Source organism: Chlorocebus sabaeus, chromosome 7 (genome assembly GCF_047675955.1).
Source record: "Chlorocebus sabaeus isolate Y175 chromosome 7, mChlSab1.0.hap1, whole genome shotgun sequence".
Taxonomy (NCBI): Eukaryota; Metazoa; Chordata; class Mammalia; order Primates; family Cercopithecidae; genus Chlorocebus; species Chlorocebus sabaeus.
The window spans coordinates 24,462,129-24,483,313 of record NC_132910.1 but is presented as its reverse complement, the minus strand read 5'-3'; the positions used below and the strand labels follow the sequence as shown (position 1 = coordinate 24,483,313).

General features: G+C 39.8%; 1 protein-coding gene, 1 long non-coding RNA gene and 1 other non-coding gene across 10 annotated transcripts in view; 1 reads left to right on the top strand and 2 right to left on the bottom strand.

Moving 5' to 3' along the window:
- Window positions 1–11,814, bottom strand: part of LOC119622509 (uncharacterized) — a 56,214-nt gene extending 44,400 nt beyond the window's left edge. For 4 of the 6 annotated variants that reach the window (XR_012093359.1, XR_005239128.2, XR_012093361.1 and 1 more), the window contains exon 1: window positions 11,532–11,814. This is a non-coding gene — a long non-coding RNA (uncharacterized lncRNA). The remainder of the gene's footprint in view (window positions 1–11,531) is intronic. The other 2 variants (XR_012093360.1, XR_012093362.1) reach the window with 2 other exon arrangements.
- LOC119622514 (small nucleolar RNA SNORA3/SNORA45 family) lies at window positions 6,848–6,976 on the bottom strand. Its single transcript, XR_005239130.1, has one exon. It is a non-coding gene; the product is annotated as a small nucleolar RNA SNORA3/SNORA45 family (small nucleolar RNA).
- A 183-nt stretch (window positions 11,815–11,997) lies between the features above and the next one.
- The window catches only part of ANKRD17 (ankyrin repeat domain 17), a 182,789-nt gene continuing 173,601 nt past the window's right edge, over window positions 11,998–21,185 (top strand). For all 3 annotated transcript variants that reach the window (XM_007998859.3, XM_007998856.3, XM_007998855.3), the window contains exon 1: window positions 11,998–12,654. In XM_007998859.3, the coding sequence (XP_007997050.2) occupies window positions 12,262–12,654 (393 nt within the window). In that variant the 5' untranslated portion in view covers window positions 11,998–12,261. The remainder of the gene's footprint in view (window positions 12,655–21,185) is intronic.

Sequence of the window (21,185 nt, the reverse complement as noted above, 5' to 3'; positions counted from 1 at the left end):
ACAGGAAATAAACACTGTTGACTTCCGAGAAGATTATTTGGTGGAGCTTCTATTTTTACTTGGATAATTTTATATTCAGTACCAGAATGTAAAAAAAAAAAAGCCTATTATTATTTATTATCAAATTTATATAAATTTCATAAAAGGCTAGGTGTGGTGGCTTACACCTGTAATCTCAGCATTTTGGGAGGCCAAGGCGGGTAGATCACTTGAGGCCAGGAGTTTGAGACCAGTCTGGCCAACGTGGTGAAAACCCATCTCTACTAAAAATACAAAAATTAACTGGGTGTGGTAGTGCATGCCTGTAATCCCAGCTACTCAAGAGGCTGAGGCACGAGAATTGCTTCAGCCTTGGAGGGGAAGGTTGCAGTGAGCTGAGACCATGCCACTGCACTCCAGCCTGGGCAACATAGCAAGACTCTGTCTCAAATACATACATACATACATACATACATACATACATATGATATAGCATTTAAGGAATCATAAAAGAGATAACTTATTTAATGAGCTTTGTCTTATAAAAATATTTGTCAAAGATACTCTGAGGCAAAAAAGACAATAACTGAAAACCTTTGAGCTGAAATATTTATATATTTAATAAGATAAAATCAGAATTGGGAATATACCCCATTTGGTATAATTTGCTCTGAGTTTACCAGATGACCTATATTAACCTGTAGAGAGAGTATGTTCCAAAATAAAAATACTGAGGTAACTGAGAAGAGTCAATTGAGAGCATCAGCAATTTTAAATTCATTGGCTGTAAAATGAAATGTGGAAGTTTAAAGATACTTTTATTAAAAATTACAATCATATAAAAATATATTCTTCAGAAGTAAAATATACCTGTAACGAGACAGATACAGTTAAGACAATGATTAAAATACATGAATATGTACAGAAGTATTATGGTTGTAACTTTTTAAAGTACTGATAATCAGTATTAAGCAGTTTGTTTTCAATTTTTTTCTAGTGTACCCAGATTTATTTTTGAAAATATTTTATTTTATTTATTTATTTTTGAGACAGAGTCTCGTTCTATCATCCAGGCTGGAGTGCAGTGGTGCGATCTAGGCTCGCTGCAACCTCCACCTCCCAGGTTCAAGTGATCTTCCTGCCTCAGCCTCCTTAGCAGTTGGGAATACAGGTGTGCACCATGACACCTGGCTAATTTTTGTATTTTTGGTAGAGATGGGGTTCCACCATGTTAGCCAGGCCAGTCTCATCTTCTGGCCTCAAGTGATCCACCCGCATCAGCCTCCCAAAGTGCTGGGATTACAGGCATGACCTGCCATGCCCACCCTTGAAAATATTTTTTAAACAGAACTATCTTATAGTTCTGTATATTTGATTGTTTAATGCTTCATTTTATTCTTAAAGGTTATCTCTATTTGGACCCCCTGGGGGTCTTGGAATATATCTCTTGTGGATTACCAGGGGACTACTATACATAATCAAACACATTGTTTCTATTATTACTCTGAGTAAAATGTTACTTATTAAATTAAGAATAAGAAAAATAAAAGTTTTATTTTCCCTTACTCTTTCTCTGATGTGCTTCCTTTCCTTATACAGACATGAGTTTTTGACCTGTACTATTTTTCTTCTTTCTGAAGAATTTCTCTCAACATTTTTTGCAAGGTAGGTCTGTTGGCAACGATATCCCTCAATTTTTGTCAGTCTAAAAGTCTTTGTTTCTTCTTTACCTTTGGAGGATAACTCTGCAAAGTAAATAACTATTGGGTGGTGTTTTTTTCTCTCAACACTTTGAATATTTCACTCCAGCCTCTTACTTTCATGGTTTCTGAGTAGATGTCAGATGTAATTCTTATCTTTGCTCCTTTATAGATAAAGTGTTTTTCCCTCTGGCTTTTTATCAGAATATGTTTCTCTTTTTTTTTTGTATCTTTTTGTTTCCATATATATCTGCTTATATAAGAATATTTTTATTTTTTATTTTCCAAAATTTGAATATTTGCATATGTGTAGATTTTTTTTTTTTTTTTTTTTTTTTTTGGCATTTATCCTACTTGCTGTTCTCTGAGCTTTTTGGATCTGTGGTTTGGTGTCTGACATTAATTTGGGGGAAGTTCTGTCATTATTGCCTCAAATATTTCTTCTGTTCCATCAAGGATTTCTTCTCCTTCTGATATCCCTACTGTGTGCATCTTTTTTCTCCATGCTTTTTTTTTTTTTTTTTTTTGGAGACGGAGTCTCCATTCTGTTGCCCAGGCTGGAGTGCAATGGTACAAACTCGGCTCACTGCAACCTTCACCTCCCGGGTTGAAGCATTTCTCCTGCCTCAGCCTCACTCCTGAGTAGCTGGGATTACAGGAGTATGCCATCATGCCTGGCTAATTTTTGTATTTTTAGTAGAGGCAGGGTTTCACCATCTTGGCCAGGCTCTCTCAAACCCCTGACCTCAGGTGATCTGCTGGCCTCGGCCTCCCAACTGGGATTACAGGTGTGAGCCACCACACCTGGCTTCTTCATGCTTTTTTGTTTGAGGAGTTTCTATTGTCATATCCTTAAGCTCAGAAATTCTTTCCTCAACCAAGTGCAAGTGTACTAATACGACCATCAAAAAGCATTCTTCATTTATGTTACAGTTTTTGATATCTAGCATTTAATATTTTTTTTTTTTAGAATTTCCATCTCTTTGCTTACATTACTCCATTTGTTCCTACATGTTGTCTACTTTTTTCTGAAAGCCCTTATCATATAAAAATAGCTCCGTTTTTAATTCCTGATTTAATTATCACAACATTCTTACCATATTTGATTCTGGTTATGATGCTTCAGTCTCTTCAAACTGAAAATCATTTTTTTTTTTTTTTTTTGCCTTTACAAATATGTCTTGTAATTTTTTTTGTTAAAAAGTGACTATGATGTGTTGAGTAAAAGGAACTACAGTAAATAAGCCTTAAGTAATGTGGTGGTAGTGTCAGGGAGTGGAAGCATTCTGAGTCCTATGATTAGGTCTCAGTCTTTTGGTAAGCCTACACCCCTGCATGGTAAACTTCAGCACTGTTTTCTTAGTTGTTTCTCCCTCTTAATGATGGACAGAATTGCTAAAGGGGACTAGAGTGGTATATTTCCCTTCCCCACATGGAAGGCTAGAGCTAACTGGAGCTGGATATTTTCCTTCCCCCAAGTCAGTTAGGCTTTGATAAAACCCCACTGGGTTAGGCTGTAGTAAAACAGTTTCTCCTTGCTCAACCAAAAAAAGAAAAGAAGTTTCTTCTGCAGCCAGGGCATGTTAAGAACAGAATGCTCTGCTGTATTTCAAAATGGTTGCTTTCCCATCCCCCAGCCAGAAGCATGAGGGGATTTTTCTCTGATAGTCACTGTGAGTTCACCTTTGTGAGTATACTATACTAGTCCTACTGGAGGTATAATTCACAAAGGTATGAGAGCTCCTCTATGACTGGGTTCCCCTGGAGTTTTTGACTCTCAGGCTTGTCCACAGTGAGCCTTCAGCATTTCATCAATTACAGTTCAGGTTTCCCTACCCTAGCACTGGTTTCCAGAGGTTTCTGCTCTGGTTATGATTCTCTGTATCTTCCCATCCGTCTCACCAATTTTGAGGGCAGCAGTTTTCCCTGCATCCTCATTTCTGAGGAATTTAAGAAGAGTTGTTGATTTTTGTCTGTTCAGCTTTGTACTTGTTATTAGGATGCAGTGGCAAGTTCTAAGCCCCTTATATGAGACTAGAAACTCTGCGTGCTTTTAAAATTCATTGCTGTGTAAAAATATCAGTTTGCTCATGCTTTATTTTCTGGGTTAAGTTACATGATATAAAACGTGCACATTTGAGGATTTGAGAAGATCTCTAGGTGAATTCCTATATTTCAAGGGACTATTACACTACTTACTCCTTGCACAAAAGATATTCAGAGTTATGCAGTTTATAAGCTATAGCCAGTGCCCTAAATAGTACTGTAGGTGCTGTATAAATACCATAGATATTTAATAAACATTTGTGGAATGATCTATAAATGAATGAATGAAAGATTTCCCTGGAACTTCTTGGATTCTTTCACCAGATCACTCCCTAGTTTTCTAATAAACTCGATTTGTCCTGAGAAAGATAGAGGAAAGGAATTGTTCTAACTTTTAATATTGTTATTAGTTGTTAACATATTAACTTGGTCTGAATCTGAACCTTGAAAATGTTTCTCTTGATTTTCAGATTGAAAGTACAAAATTCAGAAACTTGCAAAACTCTGTGTAGGAGTGTTCTATGCAATAACCACTCTAAGTCTTCCAAACAGTGACAAAAATTGCTAAACTGACAAACATAAAACGAAACACAAAACTAAAATGTGAGTAGCTTATTTGTTTAGTAACAAGAGTTAAGTGCATTATTTTGTTGTAGATTACTTTTTGCATACTTTTATTCTCAGGCTGTCTTTCTCTGTTACCCAGGACTCTAGGTTTCCCCATTCCCTTGTTCCTTTCTTTACCCAACCTAGGAGTACATGAAGAAAAACAATACTGAATTTTAAACTACATAAATTTTAAGAGGTGAGATATATATTTGGGCAAATTTAACATGAGGGACATATTATCCAAATAACATTTAGTTGACTTTAAATGGATATATATATATATATCCATTTATATATGTGTGTGTGTGTGTGTGTGTGTATATATATATACACACATATAATTTTTTTCTTTTTTTTGAGACAGGGTCTCACTTTGTCGCCCAGGCTGGAATGCAGTGGTGCGATCTTGGCTCACTGCAAGCTCCACCTCCCAGGTTCATGCCATTCTCCTGCCTCAGCCTCCCAAGTAGCTGGGACTACAGGTGCCCACCACCACGCCCGGCTAATTTTTTTGTATTTTTTAGTAGAGATGGGGTTTCACCGAGTTAGCCAGGATGGTCTCGATCTCCTAACCTCGTGATCCGCCCACCTTGGCCTCCCAAAGTTCTGGGATTACAGGCGTGAGCCACTGCGCCTGGCCTAAATGGATTTATTTAGGTAGCAGCTCTGTTCTACTAATGCGCCCAGTAGTTAATTACTATTTGTGCTAGACTGCCATCCCCAGCCTTCAGCTTAACTGAGCTCTGGTTCCAGAGCAGCAGACTAAGAAAATTATTAATGCTAGAGAAGGGCAGTAAGAGGATGAAGGGGATTTCGACATCATGTCATATAAGGAGTGATTAAAAAGAGAATGATGTTTCCCTAAGGAAAAGAAGACTAGGGTAGATTCTATATCAACATTTATCTCAAAACCCTTAGCATGGTCCACAAGCCCTGAATCATCTGTCTTCCACTTACTTCTCCAGCCTCATCTTGCAAACATTCTCACTTTCTGTGTTTCAGCTCTTCTGGCAGAGTTAGATACCTCCTTTTTTAGGCCTTTTGCATATACATTCCTTTGGCTAGGAAGATTCTTCTCCGCTTTTTGGCCTATTTCCTACTATAGATCTCTGTTCACATATTACTTCCTCAGGGAAGCCCCAAAACAAATCAAAAGTTTCTAGCTCAGGTTTCCCTTGCAGCAGTTATTTCATTTGTGTGTCTCTCACGCTAGACCATAAGCTTCAAGATATAAAGGACCGTGGTTGTTTTGCTAACCATTTTCTCACCTAACACAGTGCCTTGTATGTAGCAGGTAGGCAACAAATACTAAGTGAATGAACATCCATGCTTATTCTGGCTAAATTGCTGTTTTCAACTCAAATGCCAAAAATTTCTTAAAAGCCCACACAGAAACAGTAACAACAGCAAAAAAGATAGGTGACATGAGTGAATAAGGACTGGGCATAATAGGAATTTATGGAAACTGTAGAGAATTGAAGACAGCATGCCTTGTATAAATGCATTCAAAAGTCAAATGATTTTGAAATGCTGTGACGACAAAGTATAACATGTTCATATATCACATTTGGCTATAGGCTGCCAGTTTGCAACACCTGTCTTAAGTAAATTGCTATATTAATTATATATAATATTGTAGAGGGCATTTCATTCTATGAGAAAATGCTCACATATACTAAAAAAAAAAAAAAAAAAAAAAAAAAAAAAAAAGCATGCTCCAGGATACCTTATTGGTGGATTGAAAAACAAAAATAAAACATTTTTAAAAGCATGCTAAATACAACAGTGGCATTCTCATTTAAAAATACACAGAGAAAACACTGTGTAAAGGTTTGTACTAATATGCCAACAGTGGATATCTCTAGCTGATAGAATTATATGTTCTGGTGTGTGTGCTTTTTTGTATTTTCTTAGTATCCCACAACAAACATGTATTGCTGTTGCACTCAGAAATAAGTTGTTTTTACAAGGTCGAGAAGTAACTCAGGTGTCAATGTGGCAGATAAAGTAGAGTATAATAGGATCAGTGGCAGGGAGATTGACTATTGCAATAATATGGGTGAAAACTCATGAAAGCCAAATTAAGGCAGTTGCTGGGAGGATAGTGGTTATCAGTGTCACCTGGTCCTCTCTGCCTAAACATATGCTTCAATTTCTACTTGATTATAATTGTTTATGTTGGGCAAACTTCCAGGTGGAAAGCAGAGCACAAGCCACTGGCTCCCTGTTTTGTTTATTTAGCATTTGTTGGCATTTAGTGAAACTCTTTCCCTGTGGCTTCAAGCCACCAGGACACAGGTCCTCCCCACCACCGCCTTAATCTTTTCCCAAGCTCTTCTGCTACATAATTTGGCCTTCAGGATGACAGGCTGCTTTAGCTTTTCCTTCTCCAGCACTTTGTAGTAGCTCTAGAAGAACAGAGAAAAGGATTACAATATATTGTGGCAGGTACCAACTCCTTGATGGGAATGAGGAAAGATGCCTGCCAACCTACTTTCTAAAACCAAGGTACAGTATGTTTCTGCCTGGACACTAAGGGGACACTGGTTGCCCCCATCAGTGAATCAACACCAGCAGATTCTGAGGACTCCAGCACACTAGAGAAGAGCTGTGAGCTGTTAGGATGTGACCCTAGTCTCAGAGAGCTCCCTTTTTTTTTGAATTCCCAGGTCTTCCTGGCAGTATCTATGCCTTACCTCTTGGAATTTCAATCTTGAGTAGAAACCCAGGAAATATTTCTCAATTCATGGGATATCTTCTCCTTCTGCGGTATCATTGAGACTGCCTGTTTTCCTGTAATGATTTCATTCTTAGGCAGGTTCACTCTACATGATGACCAAAGGCCAGATGTAGCTTGTTGTTTTTTTTTTTAATTATTATTTCAAAAGCAGGTGCCTTTTTCTCGATAGTGCTAGCCCAAATGGTGAAACTCTCTCTGATTAACTTCAGTTTTGTTAATCTGCCCATTCCTGAACTAATCACTATGGCTGAATGATAGGATACTTTGGCTAGCCTGATTTTTATACCCATCCTGTGGTATAAAAATCAGAATTAGGTAATGAACGATTGCATCTGCAGAAAGAGGGACGGGTCTACATTCGGACATGCTCTCAAATCTCAGTGGCCTAACACAAAAGAATGCATATGAACTGCAGCACAAGTGTCTCTAATTGGCAAGCAAGTATCCTCCAAGTGAAGAGTCAGTAAACTCTAGCACAAGTGTCTCTAATTGGGAAGCAAGTATCCTCCAAGTGAAGATTCAGGAATCCAGGAGTCCTACCTTGTGGCTTCGCCATCTTTAACACATAGCTTCCAGTGCAAATTTGCTCATCTGCCTCAAGTTGGTAGGGAGTGGTAATATACTGGATTGCTCATGTGATATTTCCATGGGCGAGAGCTGGAATAGGAGCACATCACTTCTACTCACATTCCACTGGTTAGAACCGAATTAGCACACCTAACCCATATACCTAATTGGAAGAGAAGCATGGAAATATAGCAGTGTGGCCAGAAGAATTCAGTATCTGCAAGAATCTACTATTCTGATCACTAAACATGTATTTTACCTGTCTTTCCACACACAGAACATACCCTGTCTCAAAGGAGACAATCTGAAGTTTTAACCAGTTACTGGAACAGGCTCAAAGTCTAGGATTTTCAGAAAATGTGCAGCTGTCTTCATTAGGTACAGATGTGACCTAAGAACTAAAAAAACAAATTATCTTTATTGTCACCCCATCCCTACAAATCCCATATACAGTGGTAACTCAGAGACAGGTAACTATAATACATTCTCTCATTTAGAAAAGAAAAATGATACTGAACAATACTATTCATGTATAATAATGAGGAAATACTGCATAAACATTTTGTGGCCCATCTCCTGGAGACTGAAAACAGTTTTGATGAGACCCCAATTCTAGTCTTCAGGAAAAAACTCCCTGTCCATTCCTTTGTACAGCTCCTGATGAGCTTCTGAAATGTTCTTTTTTTCCATCATTCTCCACGGCCACATCATATGTGGGTACTGGAGAGCTGTTAAGGTTTAATGCTCTATTCTTCTACTTATGCAAGCTTCGGGTTGGACAGTTACCCTCTGTTTTAACACCCAATGATATCTGAACCAGATTTAGTATGATTAGTAATAAAGTTCCTCCAAAAATGTAGTCTTCTGATTGATTTGCTTCTAGTAACTACACCCAAAGTTCTTTCTTACATAATTATCAAGCCTAATTTACTGCTTTGCTTCCTTGCTCCTATGCCAGTTCCTTTAGACCTTTATCATAGCTATCTTGAAGCCATCTACAATAATGACTTTGAATGGAAAGACCAAACCCTTTTCCTGATCTTTGTTGCAGGACTTAATCTCACGGGTAACTATACTCAAGACCTCTTCTAGCTTTTTTTTTTTTTTTTTTTAATATTGTTAGAAGTCTTAAAAAGTCACCTTTTCCAACCCTCCCTGAGAAATATTTGTGTACACTCTCACTTCTGCCAAGTATCTCCTGAGTTTCTCTTTAGTAAAAACTTACTAAAAGTAAAATATAAAATTCAACACGTAGTATTACTTTTGCTCTTTTCAATCATTTCCTCTGGAGCTAATCTAAATAGGTGATCTGATTTTGAATTATTTCAGGTGACAGTTTTACTAATTACTTTGCCACTGCAAACATGAGCCTCCTTTTTCCAGCCTCCAAATCACATTCTCTACCACCTGCTACATCATAACTAAGCTGATGTAACATATTTTAGGTTATTGTCTTAGCGGTACTCCACTTCTGGTACCAGTTTCTGGACTAGTTATGGTCATTCTAGCTCCTATAGATATAAATTCTCAAATCTCAATTTTTTCTCTTACAGGAAGTCCAAAAAGGAATGTATCTAATTGGGGTGGCTCTCTTCCAAGTAGTGTTTCAGCCACTCCTTCTTCTCTTTTCTGTCTTTGGCATCTCCAACATATAGTTTTCAAGGTCACCATGCTGAAAGGCATCAGGTTGATGAAGAAAGAGTAAGGGAGAATAGGACTTCATTAACCCTAAAAATGAGCACATCATTTCCATTCATATTTCATTGGCTAGAAGTTAATCACGGCCAGGCACAGTGGCTCTGGTTGTAATCCCAGCACTTTGGGAAGATGAGGCAGGGGAATCACCTGAAGTCGGGAGTTCAAGACCAGCCTGACCAACATGGAGAAACCGTGTCTTCACTAAAAATACAAAATTAGCTGGGTGTGATGGTGCATGCCTGTAATCCCAGCTACTTGGGAGGCTGAGGCAGGAGAATCGCTTGAACCCAGGAGGCGGAGGTTGCGGTGAGCTGAAATTGTGCCATTGCATTCCAGCCTGGGCAACAAGAGCTAAACTCTGTCTCAAAAAAAAAAAAAAAAAAAAAGTAGTTCATCACATGACTACAACCAACTACAAGGAAAGCTGTGAAATTTAGTTTAGCTGTGTGCCCAAGAAGAAATAAGTTTCATGGGCTAGTCAGTTCCTGCCAGAAGTTCTAGCGGGGAAAACAAAAAGTTAGATAAAAATAAAAGAAAGTGACTTTACAGGCCTTGTCCATTTTAGTAGTTTTGAACTTTATCCTACTAGTGAAATAGGTCATCATTTCACTATTATACTAATGAGCAAAAAACTCATTTTCTTCCAAACAATGAGATTACTTTAAAGAGAGTATTTTTGGTAGCACGGTAGACACGGGAACTAGACTGCACAGTGCTGACAAGTCAATTTCAGAAAACAAAAAAGACACTGAATGTAGAAGACTTTTCTTTTTTTTGAGGTGGAATCTCGCTCTGTTGCCCAGGCTAGAGTGCAGTGGCACGATCTCAGCTCACTGCAACCTCCGCCTCCCTGGTTCAAGCGGTTCTCCTGCTTCAGCCTCCTGAGTATAGAATACTTTTTAAGGAAAGAAAGTTTGCTTGTGAAGGAAACAACTGAAAGCTACAGAAGAATTAGCTAAGGAACCAAAATTTGTAGAAGGTTGACAACAGAAAAGATAATTACTGGATGAGAAAGAGGGGTATTGGAACTAGAATATGTATGAAGAGTTAATCTCACATATTAACAGTATCATTCCTAGATACTGGAGAAAAGGAAATCTCAGGAAATTTCTAGCACTTGGAAAACTGTGAAGTTCTAAGTTAAAAGTCATATAATGAAATGGGCTGGGATTTAAAGACTGCAAAAAGTATTCAAGTGGAAAGGGAGAAAAAGATGCTGAAGAATATACAAAGCAGGAGGGAGGGATGCAGCTGAAATTATAAAATCTAAATCAGTAGTGGTGAGATACACAATGCAATGCTTTGTTCTACACTGGACTCAGCAACGACGGTAGGAGAGGAATAGGCAGATGGTTACCACTCTGCATATATATTTACTATAGCAGTTATTACACTGTAAAGCCCCTGGAAACAGAGACTTTGATTCCACAAATTATGCACACAGTAGGCACATGATGAATTTTTGTTTGAATGAATTGATTTAGTCATTGCCAATTCTGCCATGGTACTCTGTAGAGTACTGGCAACTGCCCACATTTCATATGGTATGCCAATGCTAAAAAGAAAAAAATGCTAAAAAAAAAAAAAAAAATTCCAGGCATATTCAGCTAAACTTAGCAGTCTTAAAATGGCAACTATGTCAGCTGAGACATAGTTTTAATCTTGTGCCAGTACATCTGTCTTTGATGTTTGCTTCATTTTCCTTATGCCACTATACTCCCAATAGACCAGAAAGGGATAATTCTGAGTTCAATGGGCTCCACTATCATTTCAAAAGTCCTGAAAGTTCTTTAGACACCTAAAAATGAACCCACAACCCCCATCACAATATTCCTTCCGAGAGAAGTATACCGACAATAATCATTATTTATGCCTGCTTCCAAGTTGAATCTAAGAGGGCCAGAAGAGCTAAATCAGGGTCATTCAGAGAATCGTCTACAAAGTCTGGCACAGACCACGCATCCTTCCCGTGTCTTCCTCCCCTCGTAAACTTGTGGTGTAATGATCTTAGACATCTCTTAATCGACTGCCTTCATATTACACACGTGTAAACTCGTAGAAGATGTCTATGAGCCAAGCTTAAACTTAGGTAAAGAAGGCTCTTTTCCCAACACGACGCCATCTCTCATGATCCAAAGCTTTATCTCTCGATTTGGCGGTCGAAAAAAACGACCAGGAATAAAACTACGTACAGCAGTCCAGAACGAGGCCCCACCTCCCGGATCTGGCGGACTGGCCTCCCGTCAACAAAGTGTCTGGACCGCGCTTCCGCACCTCACACTGCCCGGGGCCGGCTCCTCTCCAGCCTCCCCGTACTCCCCACACATCGCAGCACAGCGCGCCCGCGGGGCCCCAGACGCGGCCCTCGAAATCTCACTTTCGCCTTTCGGCCGCCAGCGCCCCACGGCTCAGGCGACGGCTGATGGCGTCACTGCACTTCCGCCTGCGGCTGCGTTCTAATCACAAGCCAGGAAGGAAGAAGGGAGGGCTGCAGGGCTGTGTGTGCGGGAAATAGAGAGGAAAGAGAAGAAATCCGGGAGCTCGCGGGCGCTCCGGCTGCAATCGCGCCCCCCTTATCTGTCCCCGCCGTTCCCCTTCGGAACGTGCCCCAGGCACACTTCCCCGGCTTTCTAGTCTCCTCTTCTCTGGTTCTCCCGACACCCGGTATCCCTCTTAAACGCCTCACCCCCCTTCCCTTGCTCCCTCCCTCTCCCTCCCTCCCATCGTCAGGCTCCCCGCCCTTAGTATCGCGAGACGAGGTGAGAGCTGGTGGAGCGGCGGCGGCGGCGGCAGTAGAGGTGACCGAGGCGGTGGCGGCGGAGACGGCACCGATTGCTGTGTCGGCCCCAGTGCGGCCGAAGTCGCGGTAGAGCGTAGCCCCCACGCCCCTCCCCCGTCCGCGCCCTCCCTCTTTCCCTGGGGATGGAGAAGGCGACGGTTCCGGTGGCGGCGGCGACGGCTGCAGAAGGAGAAGGGAGCCCCCCGGCGGTGGCGGCTGTGGCGGGCCCCCCCGCGGCGGCGGAGGTCGGCGGCGGCGTTGGCGGCAGCAGCGGAGCTCGCTCGGCCTCGTCTCCTCGTGGGATGGTGCGAGTCTGCGACCTGCTCCTGAAGAAGAAGCCGCCGCAGCAGCAGCACCACAAGGCCAAGCGTAACCGGACTTGCCGACCCCCTAGCAGCAGCGAAAGCAGCAGCGACAGCGACAACAGCGGCGGCGGTGGAGGCGGCGGTGGAGGCGGAGGTGGCGGCGGCGGCACCAGCAGTAACAACAGCGAGGAAGAAGAGGACGACGACGACGAGGAAGAGGAGGTTTCTGAGGCAAGGGCCTGGTTTCCAAGGAAGGAGGGAGGAAGGGACTGTAAGGGATAGGGGCCGAAGGTGGGAGGGGACTTTCAGTGGGACAGATTCCAGTGGGTTGATCTCTTAGGGGCCAGGCTTTCGACTGCCCCCTTTCTTCCCTCGGCCTAAATCGTGAGGTGTGGGAATGTGGGGGAGGGTGGCTGACACGTGGGGGTGGGAGGACCACGGAGTTCACAGAGTTGGTGAACAGCCTGTTATCATGGCATGGCTCACATGGTTAAGGATGGAGGGAATTGGTTAGATTCCCTGTTTGCACGCCGGGGGGTCAGGGGGTTATCTGCCTGCGGCCAGTAGGGCCACCTTAGTCTGGGACGGGATCGGGATCAAAGCGGGAGGAGTAAAATAATAGGTAGATGAGTCTCTTGGGGACCAACTAGGAGGTTGTTCAACTTCTCCCAGTTGTGGGGTGGAGGAGAGCAGTTTGAGGGGGACGTAAGGTTGTAATGGACTCAGAGCTAAGTGTTTGTGTATGTGAGGGACACGTGAGAAGCTGTACTTTTCCATACTGTTCTGCAGGGTTTTTCGTAACTATCCTGGCTGCTGAAGTAACTTCACTTCCTCGATCTCCCAAGGATTTTCGATGAGCTGATGCTGTATTTGTATACATTTATCAGTAACTCTAAATAATTATAAATGACCATATACATTTGTAAGTGGATGAAAAATATATTTGATCCTTACACGTACATACATACATGTCTTCAAATGTCTCGTTAGTGAATTAGAATTAAGCTAGGACCTGTTGTCCCATACTATGGGACAGCCAAAGAGTCGGCTTTGGAGCCAGGCCTGGTTGTGGTGAGTTGGAATAGGAAGGCCTCTCGGTTTGTCCTAGTGATCTGGTTTCATAATAACTTTGTAATTTTTCTTGGGTCCACAGACAGGCGGCGTTGCAGGACCTTATTCCTCATAGAAGCCCTTACAACCCAAAGGCTCAGTAAAACATACCATACTGACAACCAACTGAGTTAGCTTTACTAGTTATTAGCTCTCTTATCACTCTCTTGTCTCCTTCCTGAAATAGAATCTAGAAAAATCTTTAGCTGGAGAGGGAAATCTTTATCAGCAGAGGGAAAACAGCTTTGAAGACTGATTTTAAACTTAGTTCTAAGAGGAGACTAACTAATTCGTCTAGAACTAACACTAACTATTCTTTTCCACAAACATGGAACTTATTTTGATGCAAGTCTGGTTTTCTGAACATTGGATTTATTGAATCCTGGTCTCTGTTGAAATAGAGAAGTACCTTTTAAAGGATTTGACACGTGTCTATTTGTAGAAGACCAGACTCTCTTTTATCTCAGACTGGATGAAGTTACGTAGGTAGAGATATTAAGTGTTCAAGTATGTATGACAAAAATATGCCCCTCCTTGTTTCTATTCCCTTTTAGCCTGTTGGATTCTGAGAATAGGTTTATATTGATAGACTTTTATATTGGCCTACTTGGATGTTTAGAATAGTGTGTTGCTCTGGCTGCATGTGAAACAAGGAAGAGAAAGATGTGATGGGATCCTTATCCCTAATAAAATTTGTTATGGTACTTAGAATCATTCAATTGTATGATTCTTCTCAAAGGTGAGAAATGTTTTACAGATAAGTCAACCTTTTGTTTTAAAAAGGAGGAAAACAAGGTTTAGAGGAAGGTGGTTGTGGTGGGTAGTAGCAAAAGTAGAAATCAAAGTTTTCTAATGGCTCAGACCTGTACACTTTTTAATGATAATTTATTTCCTTTTATCACCCTTTTGACATCCTTCAGAAAAATAGTTACTGAATGGCAAGGTAACACAATCATGCAGCTGTAGGCAGAATACCATTACTTAAAATTTTAAATTCTCCTGAAAACATTAAGCTCTGGTTTAGAGCCAGGTTATGATAGTTGAATGCACTACTCACTGGGATATTCTGCTGCAAACTTCACATACCTAGGTAGTTTTGTCTATTGGAATACAGCCTAATAAGCAGAACTTTTAGTAATTCCTTAAATCATGAAGAATGGCTCTAAGTTTGTAGGTATGTTTATTTTGTGGGTCAGGTTTGTTTTCCTTTTATAATATAGGAATGATTATGTTGACTTTGACCAACTATGGTAGTATTTCTATGTTTTTAACATACCTTATCCTGTCTTACATGGTATTAAACAATGGGTTTGTCATTTGTTATGAAGATGAGTCAGGAGAAATACGTGTAAGAAAGTGTACCCATTGGACGGGCGCGGTAGCTCACGCCTGTAATCCCAGCACTTTGGGAGACCGAGCCGGGCGGATCACCTGAGGTCGGGAGTTCGAGACCAGCCTGGCCAACATGATGAAACCCCATCTCTACTAAAAATACAAAAAAATTAACCAGGCGTGGTGGCAGGTGCCTGTAATCTCAGCTACTTGGGAGGCTGAGGTAGAAGAATTGCTTGAACCCAGGAGGTGGAGGTTGCAGTGAGCCGAGATTGTGCCATTGCACTCCAGCCTGGGCAACAAGAGTGAGACTCTGTCTCAAAAAAAAAAAAAGTGTACCCATTAAAAAAATTTATGCAGATGAGGGATGAGCAGACAAAAAGGTGTACAGGTTGTCTCTGCCCCATTTTCATCTTTTGACCAAAGTAAAGACAAATAAAACTGTAAGCTAAATGGAGTGAGTTGTGTAATGTTTTTCTTTTAATTACCATTTTACTGACATGTCAGCAGAAGCCTAACTTTCTGGAGCTAGGAAGTCTTGTGGCTAAAATCACAATGTTGTCTTTTCTCTAATTCATTCTGTTATAGGCTACACAATAAAAAAAAAGTAGATAAAATGATCTTTAAAATTATCCTTCCAGTAAAAATCATCAAAAGATTAAGAAGGAATATGAAAGGTTATGGTTTTGTGGTATTTAACCTGAAAGGATAACTTTAATTTAACAAAAATATATAGGTTTGCTATAAAGAAATGCTATCTGAATAATCTCTGTATCCGCCCAAAGGGGAAAAATGGAAGGAAACAAGATTCAATTTAAATAAGAGCTTCATTTAAGTGTTGAACAATAAGAATATAATTCCAAGACATTGGAGTGGGTTATTGAGAATAGAATTTTACTTAAAAGTGTTTCAGAATAGGTTAATCATGTCTTAGATAATTTGCATAACTTTGGGTATACCTGGAAACAAATAAGACCAAGAGCTTCCTGCCTCCCTCTCCCCCTCTATTTGACACAAAATCTTAGATGTAAAATTGAAAATGCATAATTTTCTTGGTTTTCAGTAAGTGACTGACCAATATGGAAAATACAAATGTATTTTCTAACATAAAAGCCTTGATGCTCTTTCAAATTAGTGGACAAAATTAATTAAATTGCTTTTAACTATTACAAGAAAAAAACCTTATAATTTCAAGGGTTGATATTTTATTTCAGAAATAACATTACATTCTGTTAAATGCATTTTTGAATATGACTGAATGATCTTAGTATTTTTTTTTTGGAGACGGAGTTTCACTCTTGTTGCCCAGGCTGGAGTGCAACGGTCTCATCTCGGCTCACTGCAACTTCCACCTCCCAGGTTCAAGCAATTCTCCTGCCTCAGCTTCCCGAGTAGCTGGAATTACAGGCATCTGCCACCACGCCTGGTTAATTTTTGTCTTTTTAGTAGAGACAGGGTTTTACCGTATTGGCTGGGGTAGTCTTGAACTCCTGACCTCAGGGGATCCGCTCGCCTCAGCCTCCCAGAGTGCTGAGATTACAGGCGTGAGCCACTGTGCACTGCGATCTTAGTATTTTCTAAAGTGGAATTCAAAGGGGGAAAACATTTTTGTTGAAGATGCTTAAAGTATAAGTACAGTAGGAGTTGATCAGAATTTCATCTATTTTTGTAAGTAACCTGTGACTAAATCAAGAGATAAACCTGGTGAAGAAATTTTAGACAAAGGGAGCCAATAAATGAATTAGTACTGACTTAGTATTGAAAGGATTTGCAAGGCCAGGGAGGGTCTGTTTACAGACAGAAAATGAGAGTTGAAAATGAGGGAAAAAGAAAAAATATTTCAGAATTAGGCTGTGTTCAGCTTCATTTGGAAATTTTTTTTTTTTTTTATTGGAAAAGTGCTATCTAAATTCCTCTTTTGTGATGCTTAGAATCCTAGATTAGCCCAGAGAAGCTTGCTTGTTTCATCTCTTAATTGATGTAGCAGTATTTGTAAACTAGATGTTAAGATCTTTGAAGCAGTAGTCTGTCTTAATTATAATTTATCTTGTCTTCTCTCCTGCTTAAGCACAGTACTAGAAAAAAACAAAACATTTTTAGTGAATAACTAGTACTTAGGGAGGATTCAGCATTCATTTAGGAAAAGAAGAGAAGGAATAGAACTTCTTCCCTTGGATCCAGGGCTTCTGAATAGCTGAAGTTTAGATTTCAACATTTTCTAATTTCTTAATTCCTTTTCTTAGCGATGATGATCTTCTGTAAGTATTAAGGGGAAAGCCAGTTAAACTAATACAAATTGATTGTTGAATGCCTGGTAAGTACCTTAAGCCTCCTAAAATTTTTAATGAGTAAATAAAAATGAGTATTTATTCAGTACCTACTGTTTGTGAAAGCTAGGTAAAGGTTAAAGGTATGGGTTCTGGAGCTTGGATTTAAATCCTTGATCCACCATTTACTAGCTTTGTGACCTTGGTCAAGTTTTTAAATCTCTACTGCAGTTTTCTCATGTAAACGGTATAAATGGTAATGATACTAGATTCTACTTTATAACATTGTTATGAGAGTTAAATGAGTTAATACAGTTTTCACGTATTCTCATTTTATTCTCGCCGTAACCCTATGAAGTAGGTGCTGCTATATTTCTTTCATTATTCAATAAATGTTTGGAGTTCCTACTATGTGCTAGGTATTGTGCTATACTGGGTGAGCAATGGTGAACAAAACTGTTGTAAGACACCTCAATTTAAAAATGCACCAATGAATAAATATTATAAGTTTGGGGAGGTATGAGAGTGAGCTTAAGTGGTTAAATGTACATCTTGAATAATGTGTGAGTTTCAGAAGTATTCAAGTGTTGGCAGGGAACATTCATTTTACAGGTAAACATACTGGTGTAGAAGGATTTTAGGCAACCTCATCAGGATCACATAGCTAATAAATGTCAGAATGGAATTGAACCTGGGACTGTTAGATTCAAAGCCTTCTCATTCATTCATTTATTCTCTCATTCATACGCTCTGTCATGCTGTATGGTGTTGAGTACCATATTTCAGATATTGGCAAATTCAGCTTGTATAAGGGAAGATGCTTTTTGGCAGTTGGACAGCCATTGAAGACAAGTTGGTCACCCCAAGTTTTCTTTCCATTTCTTCTGAAAAATTCACTAAAGAAAAAGAAAACAAGAAATACAGAAAATTATAGAAAAATAATCCATATTCCCACCACCTAGAATTAAGTTAACAAGATGAAAACTTCATACTGAAAAACCACCCTTTCTAGAGGCAATGTATGACTTCTTCCTTGCCTTTCAAAATATTTAGTTTTCAAGGTAATCTTTCCTTATTAATTTGAAAAAAAAATGTTTCTTTTAAATAGAGATTGTTAACTTGGGGTCTGGATAAGCTGTGAATCCTCTGATATTAAACAAAATATTTTGTTGAAGGTGCTTATAGGGCTTTATTTTTCTTCCTTTCTGCCCTAGCCCTATAGTATATGTGCAGAATTTTCATTAGATCCTCAAAGAGGTCTCGTACCCCCCTCCTCTCCCTTCTACCTTGTTACTTTGAAACATTCTAACTACAGATTTGGAAACTGCTTCTAACTAAGCAGATAATGTGATAACAAAGAAGGCCTATTTGTGAAGCAGTGGGTCCAAGATTGATCTCATCTTTCTGGTAAACCAGTCTATGCCTACTCTCTTTTATATCTTCATGTTTTGCCCTTTAATTAATGAAGCAGTTTACACTGTGTGCTGTGGACTGTCATACCTGAAAGCAAAAGCCTTGTCTTACTCATCTTTATATCTCCTACTACATAGTACCATGTGTCTTATGTAAGTCTTTGCATCTCTGCTAGGTTCTCATGAAGTCTCATCTCTGTAGTAAGAATAACTCATAAACATTTCTTTATTAGCCACTTAGTGTGGGACATCTTTGGGACTTCAAGTCTTGAGGTAACAGAACTTGGTTGCAACTATTATTTACAGTAGACCCCTGTGGGATGTTTTAATCGAACCCTTATTTTTAGTTGAGTCATTTTTAACCTCACCAACTTAACTGGAATTAGTATTGTGAAAGTTTTCAGTGTTTAATAATCATCAAAGCAGCATATTCTGACTCCCAGAAATTCACTAGACTATAGCCTGCTTCTGCTGTTACCTGATTATGCCATCCAGTTGATTAGAAAAACAATTTTTAGGTCCTTGAGGCAGTGCAGTTGCGTTTATGACAGTTTATCTGAATTTTTATAAGGATAATTTAGTGGGTTAAAAAATGTAGATTTAATGAGGACCTTCATAATTTTTCCATACTTGACCACCGATGAAAAGGAATTTTTACTTCACATTGGTATGTGAAGTAGTGCCTACTGGTACCACTATATTTTTATTAGGACCAGTAGGAGGCACCAACATCCATGGTGTAACCTACACCAAACCTAACTTTTTTCAGCTTTCGTTTTTTCAAAAAAAAAAAGTAAGTCATTAGGGAATTGAAGGTGGTGGGTAAATGCGAATATCCTTCTAGTCCGTTGAACTTTACCTATCTGGTAGAGTTATGCCCATCTACTTCTTACCCAGAAGCAAAATACCCTTTCTGACTTAACAGTGCTTCACTTCTTAACATTTTTTTTGTCTTTAGAAATTATTATTATTCATTCATGACGGGATGTAGAGTTGTGGGACCATATAGGTATTATTTTTATAATGATTTATAATTTGGGGTTTCAGTTATTGAAAAGGGAAATATTAACTGTTATTTTCCCCAAGCATGCTGTGAAACTTCAAATAATATAGCTCTGATTGTTGAAAGCATAACTTAGAGTGCCTTCTGTCCTGTGAAACTCGTAAACATTACATGATGTTTTAAAGGGGTCAACTTTTTGTGTGTGTGTAGAGATGGCATCTCACTTTGTTGCCCAGGCTGATCTTGAACTCCTGGCTTCAAGTGATCCTCCTGCCACAGGCTCCCAAAATGCTGTGGGATTATAGGCGTGAGCTACCGCATCCAGCCTGGGGTTAATTTTTAAGTTTACTTCTGAGTGAGACTAGAGATAAAAGAGCGGGGAGAAGAAAATGTAAAGATTTTACGTTTGAAACATCAGAGTGCTAAAAATACAAAAATTAGTGGGGCGTAGTGGCTCCCGCCAGTAAGTCTCAGCTACTTGGGAGGCTGAGGCAGGAGAATTGCTTTAACTCGGGAGGCAGAGGTTACAGTGAGCAGAGATCGCGCCACTGCACGCCAGTCTGGGCAACAGAGTGAGACTGTCTCAGACAACAACAATAACAACAAAAACCATTAAAGTACTTGAGGAACTCCTATTGGAGCCATTATTAGTGTCTTTATAAACAACTCTTTTTTTCTTTTTTGTTGAGACAAGGTCGTCCACGCTTGAGTGCAGTGGCGTGGCCTCGACTCACTGCAACCTTCGCGTCTGGGAGTCAAGCAATTCCCACCTCAGCTTGCCGAGTATCTGGAGTTGCAGCGTGAGCCACTGCGCCTGGCTCATTGTTTTGTATTTTTATTAGAGTCAGGGTTTCACCACATTTGCCGGGCTAGTCGCAAACTCCCGGCTACCAGTGATCCACGCGCCTCGGCCCCCAAAGTTCTGGAATTAGCAGGTGTGAGCTACTGTATGCAGCCTTTATAAACAATTTTGATATATAGTGAAATCTCTCAAAATTTGTAAATCAGAGTGAATTATGCCGATAAGAATGGGCAGCAAGATTGTTAAGAATAAATTGAAAAATATTAAATAGATTTTTGTGGGTCAAGGGTAAAAAAATGTGTTTTGAGTAAATGATCTGAAATACAGCATGCTTTTTTCGTAAAAGCTTAGTATAATGTAGGGTGAATTTAAGGATTGGCGATAACCGGAATCATAATTCTCATTTTAAATAATGCTATGCTACATCTGCATAAAATAGATTATGTATATTTTTGGCTGCTGTACTATAAAAATGATGACTAAAACGAGAAGGTCTAGAGAGGGATAGGTTAAAAATGATGGTAGGGCTGGAAATGGAATCCATGATTGAGGAGGACTGTAGATTTTACTTAAATATATTTTCTTTATTTTTTATTTATTTTATGTTATGTTATGTTATTTTTTTTGAGACAAAGTCTCGCTCTGTCTCCCAGGCTGGAGTGCCGTGGTGCAATCTCGGCGTACTGCAACCTTCGCATTCCAGATTCAAGTGATTCTTCTGCCTCAGCCTCCCGAGTAGCTGAGGCTACAGGCGCGGGCACCACGCCCGGCTAATTTTTGTATTTTTAGTAGAGACGAAGTTTCACCATGTTAGTCAGGCTGGTCTCCAATTCCTG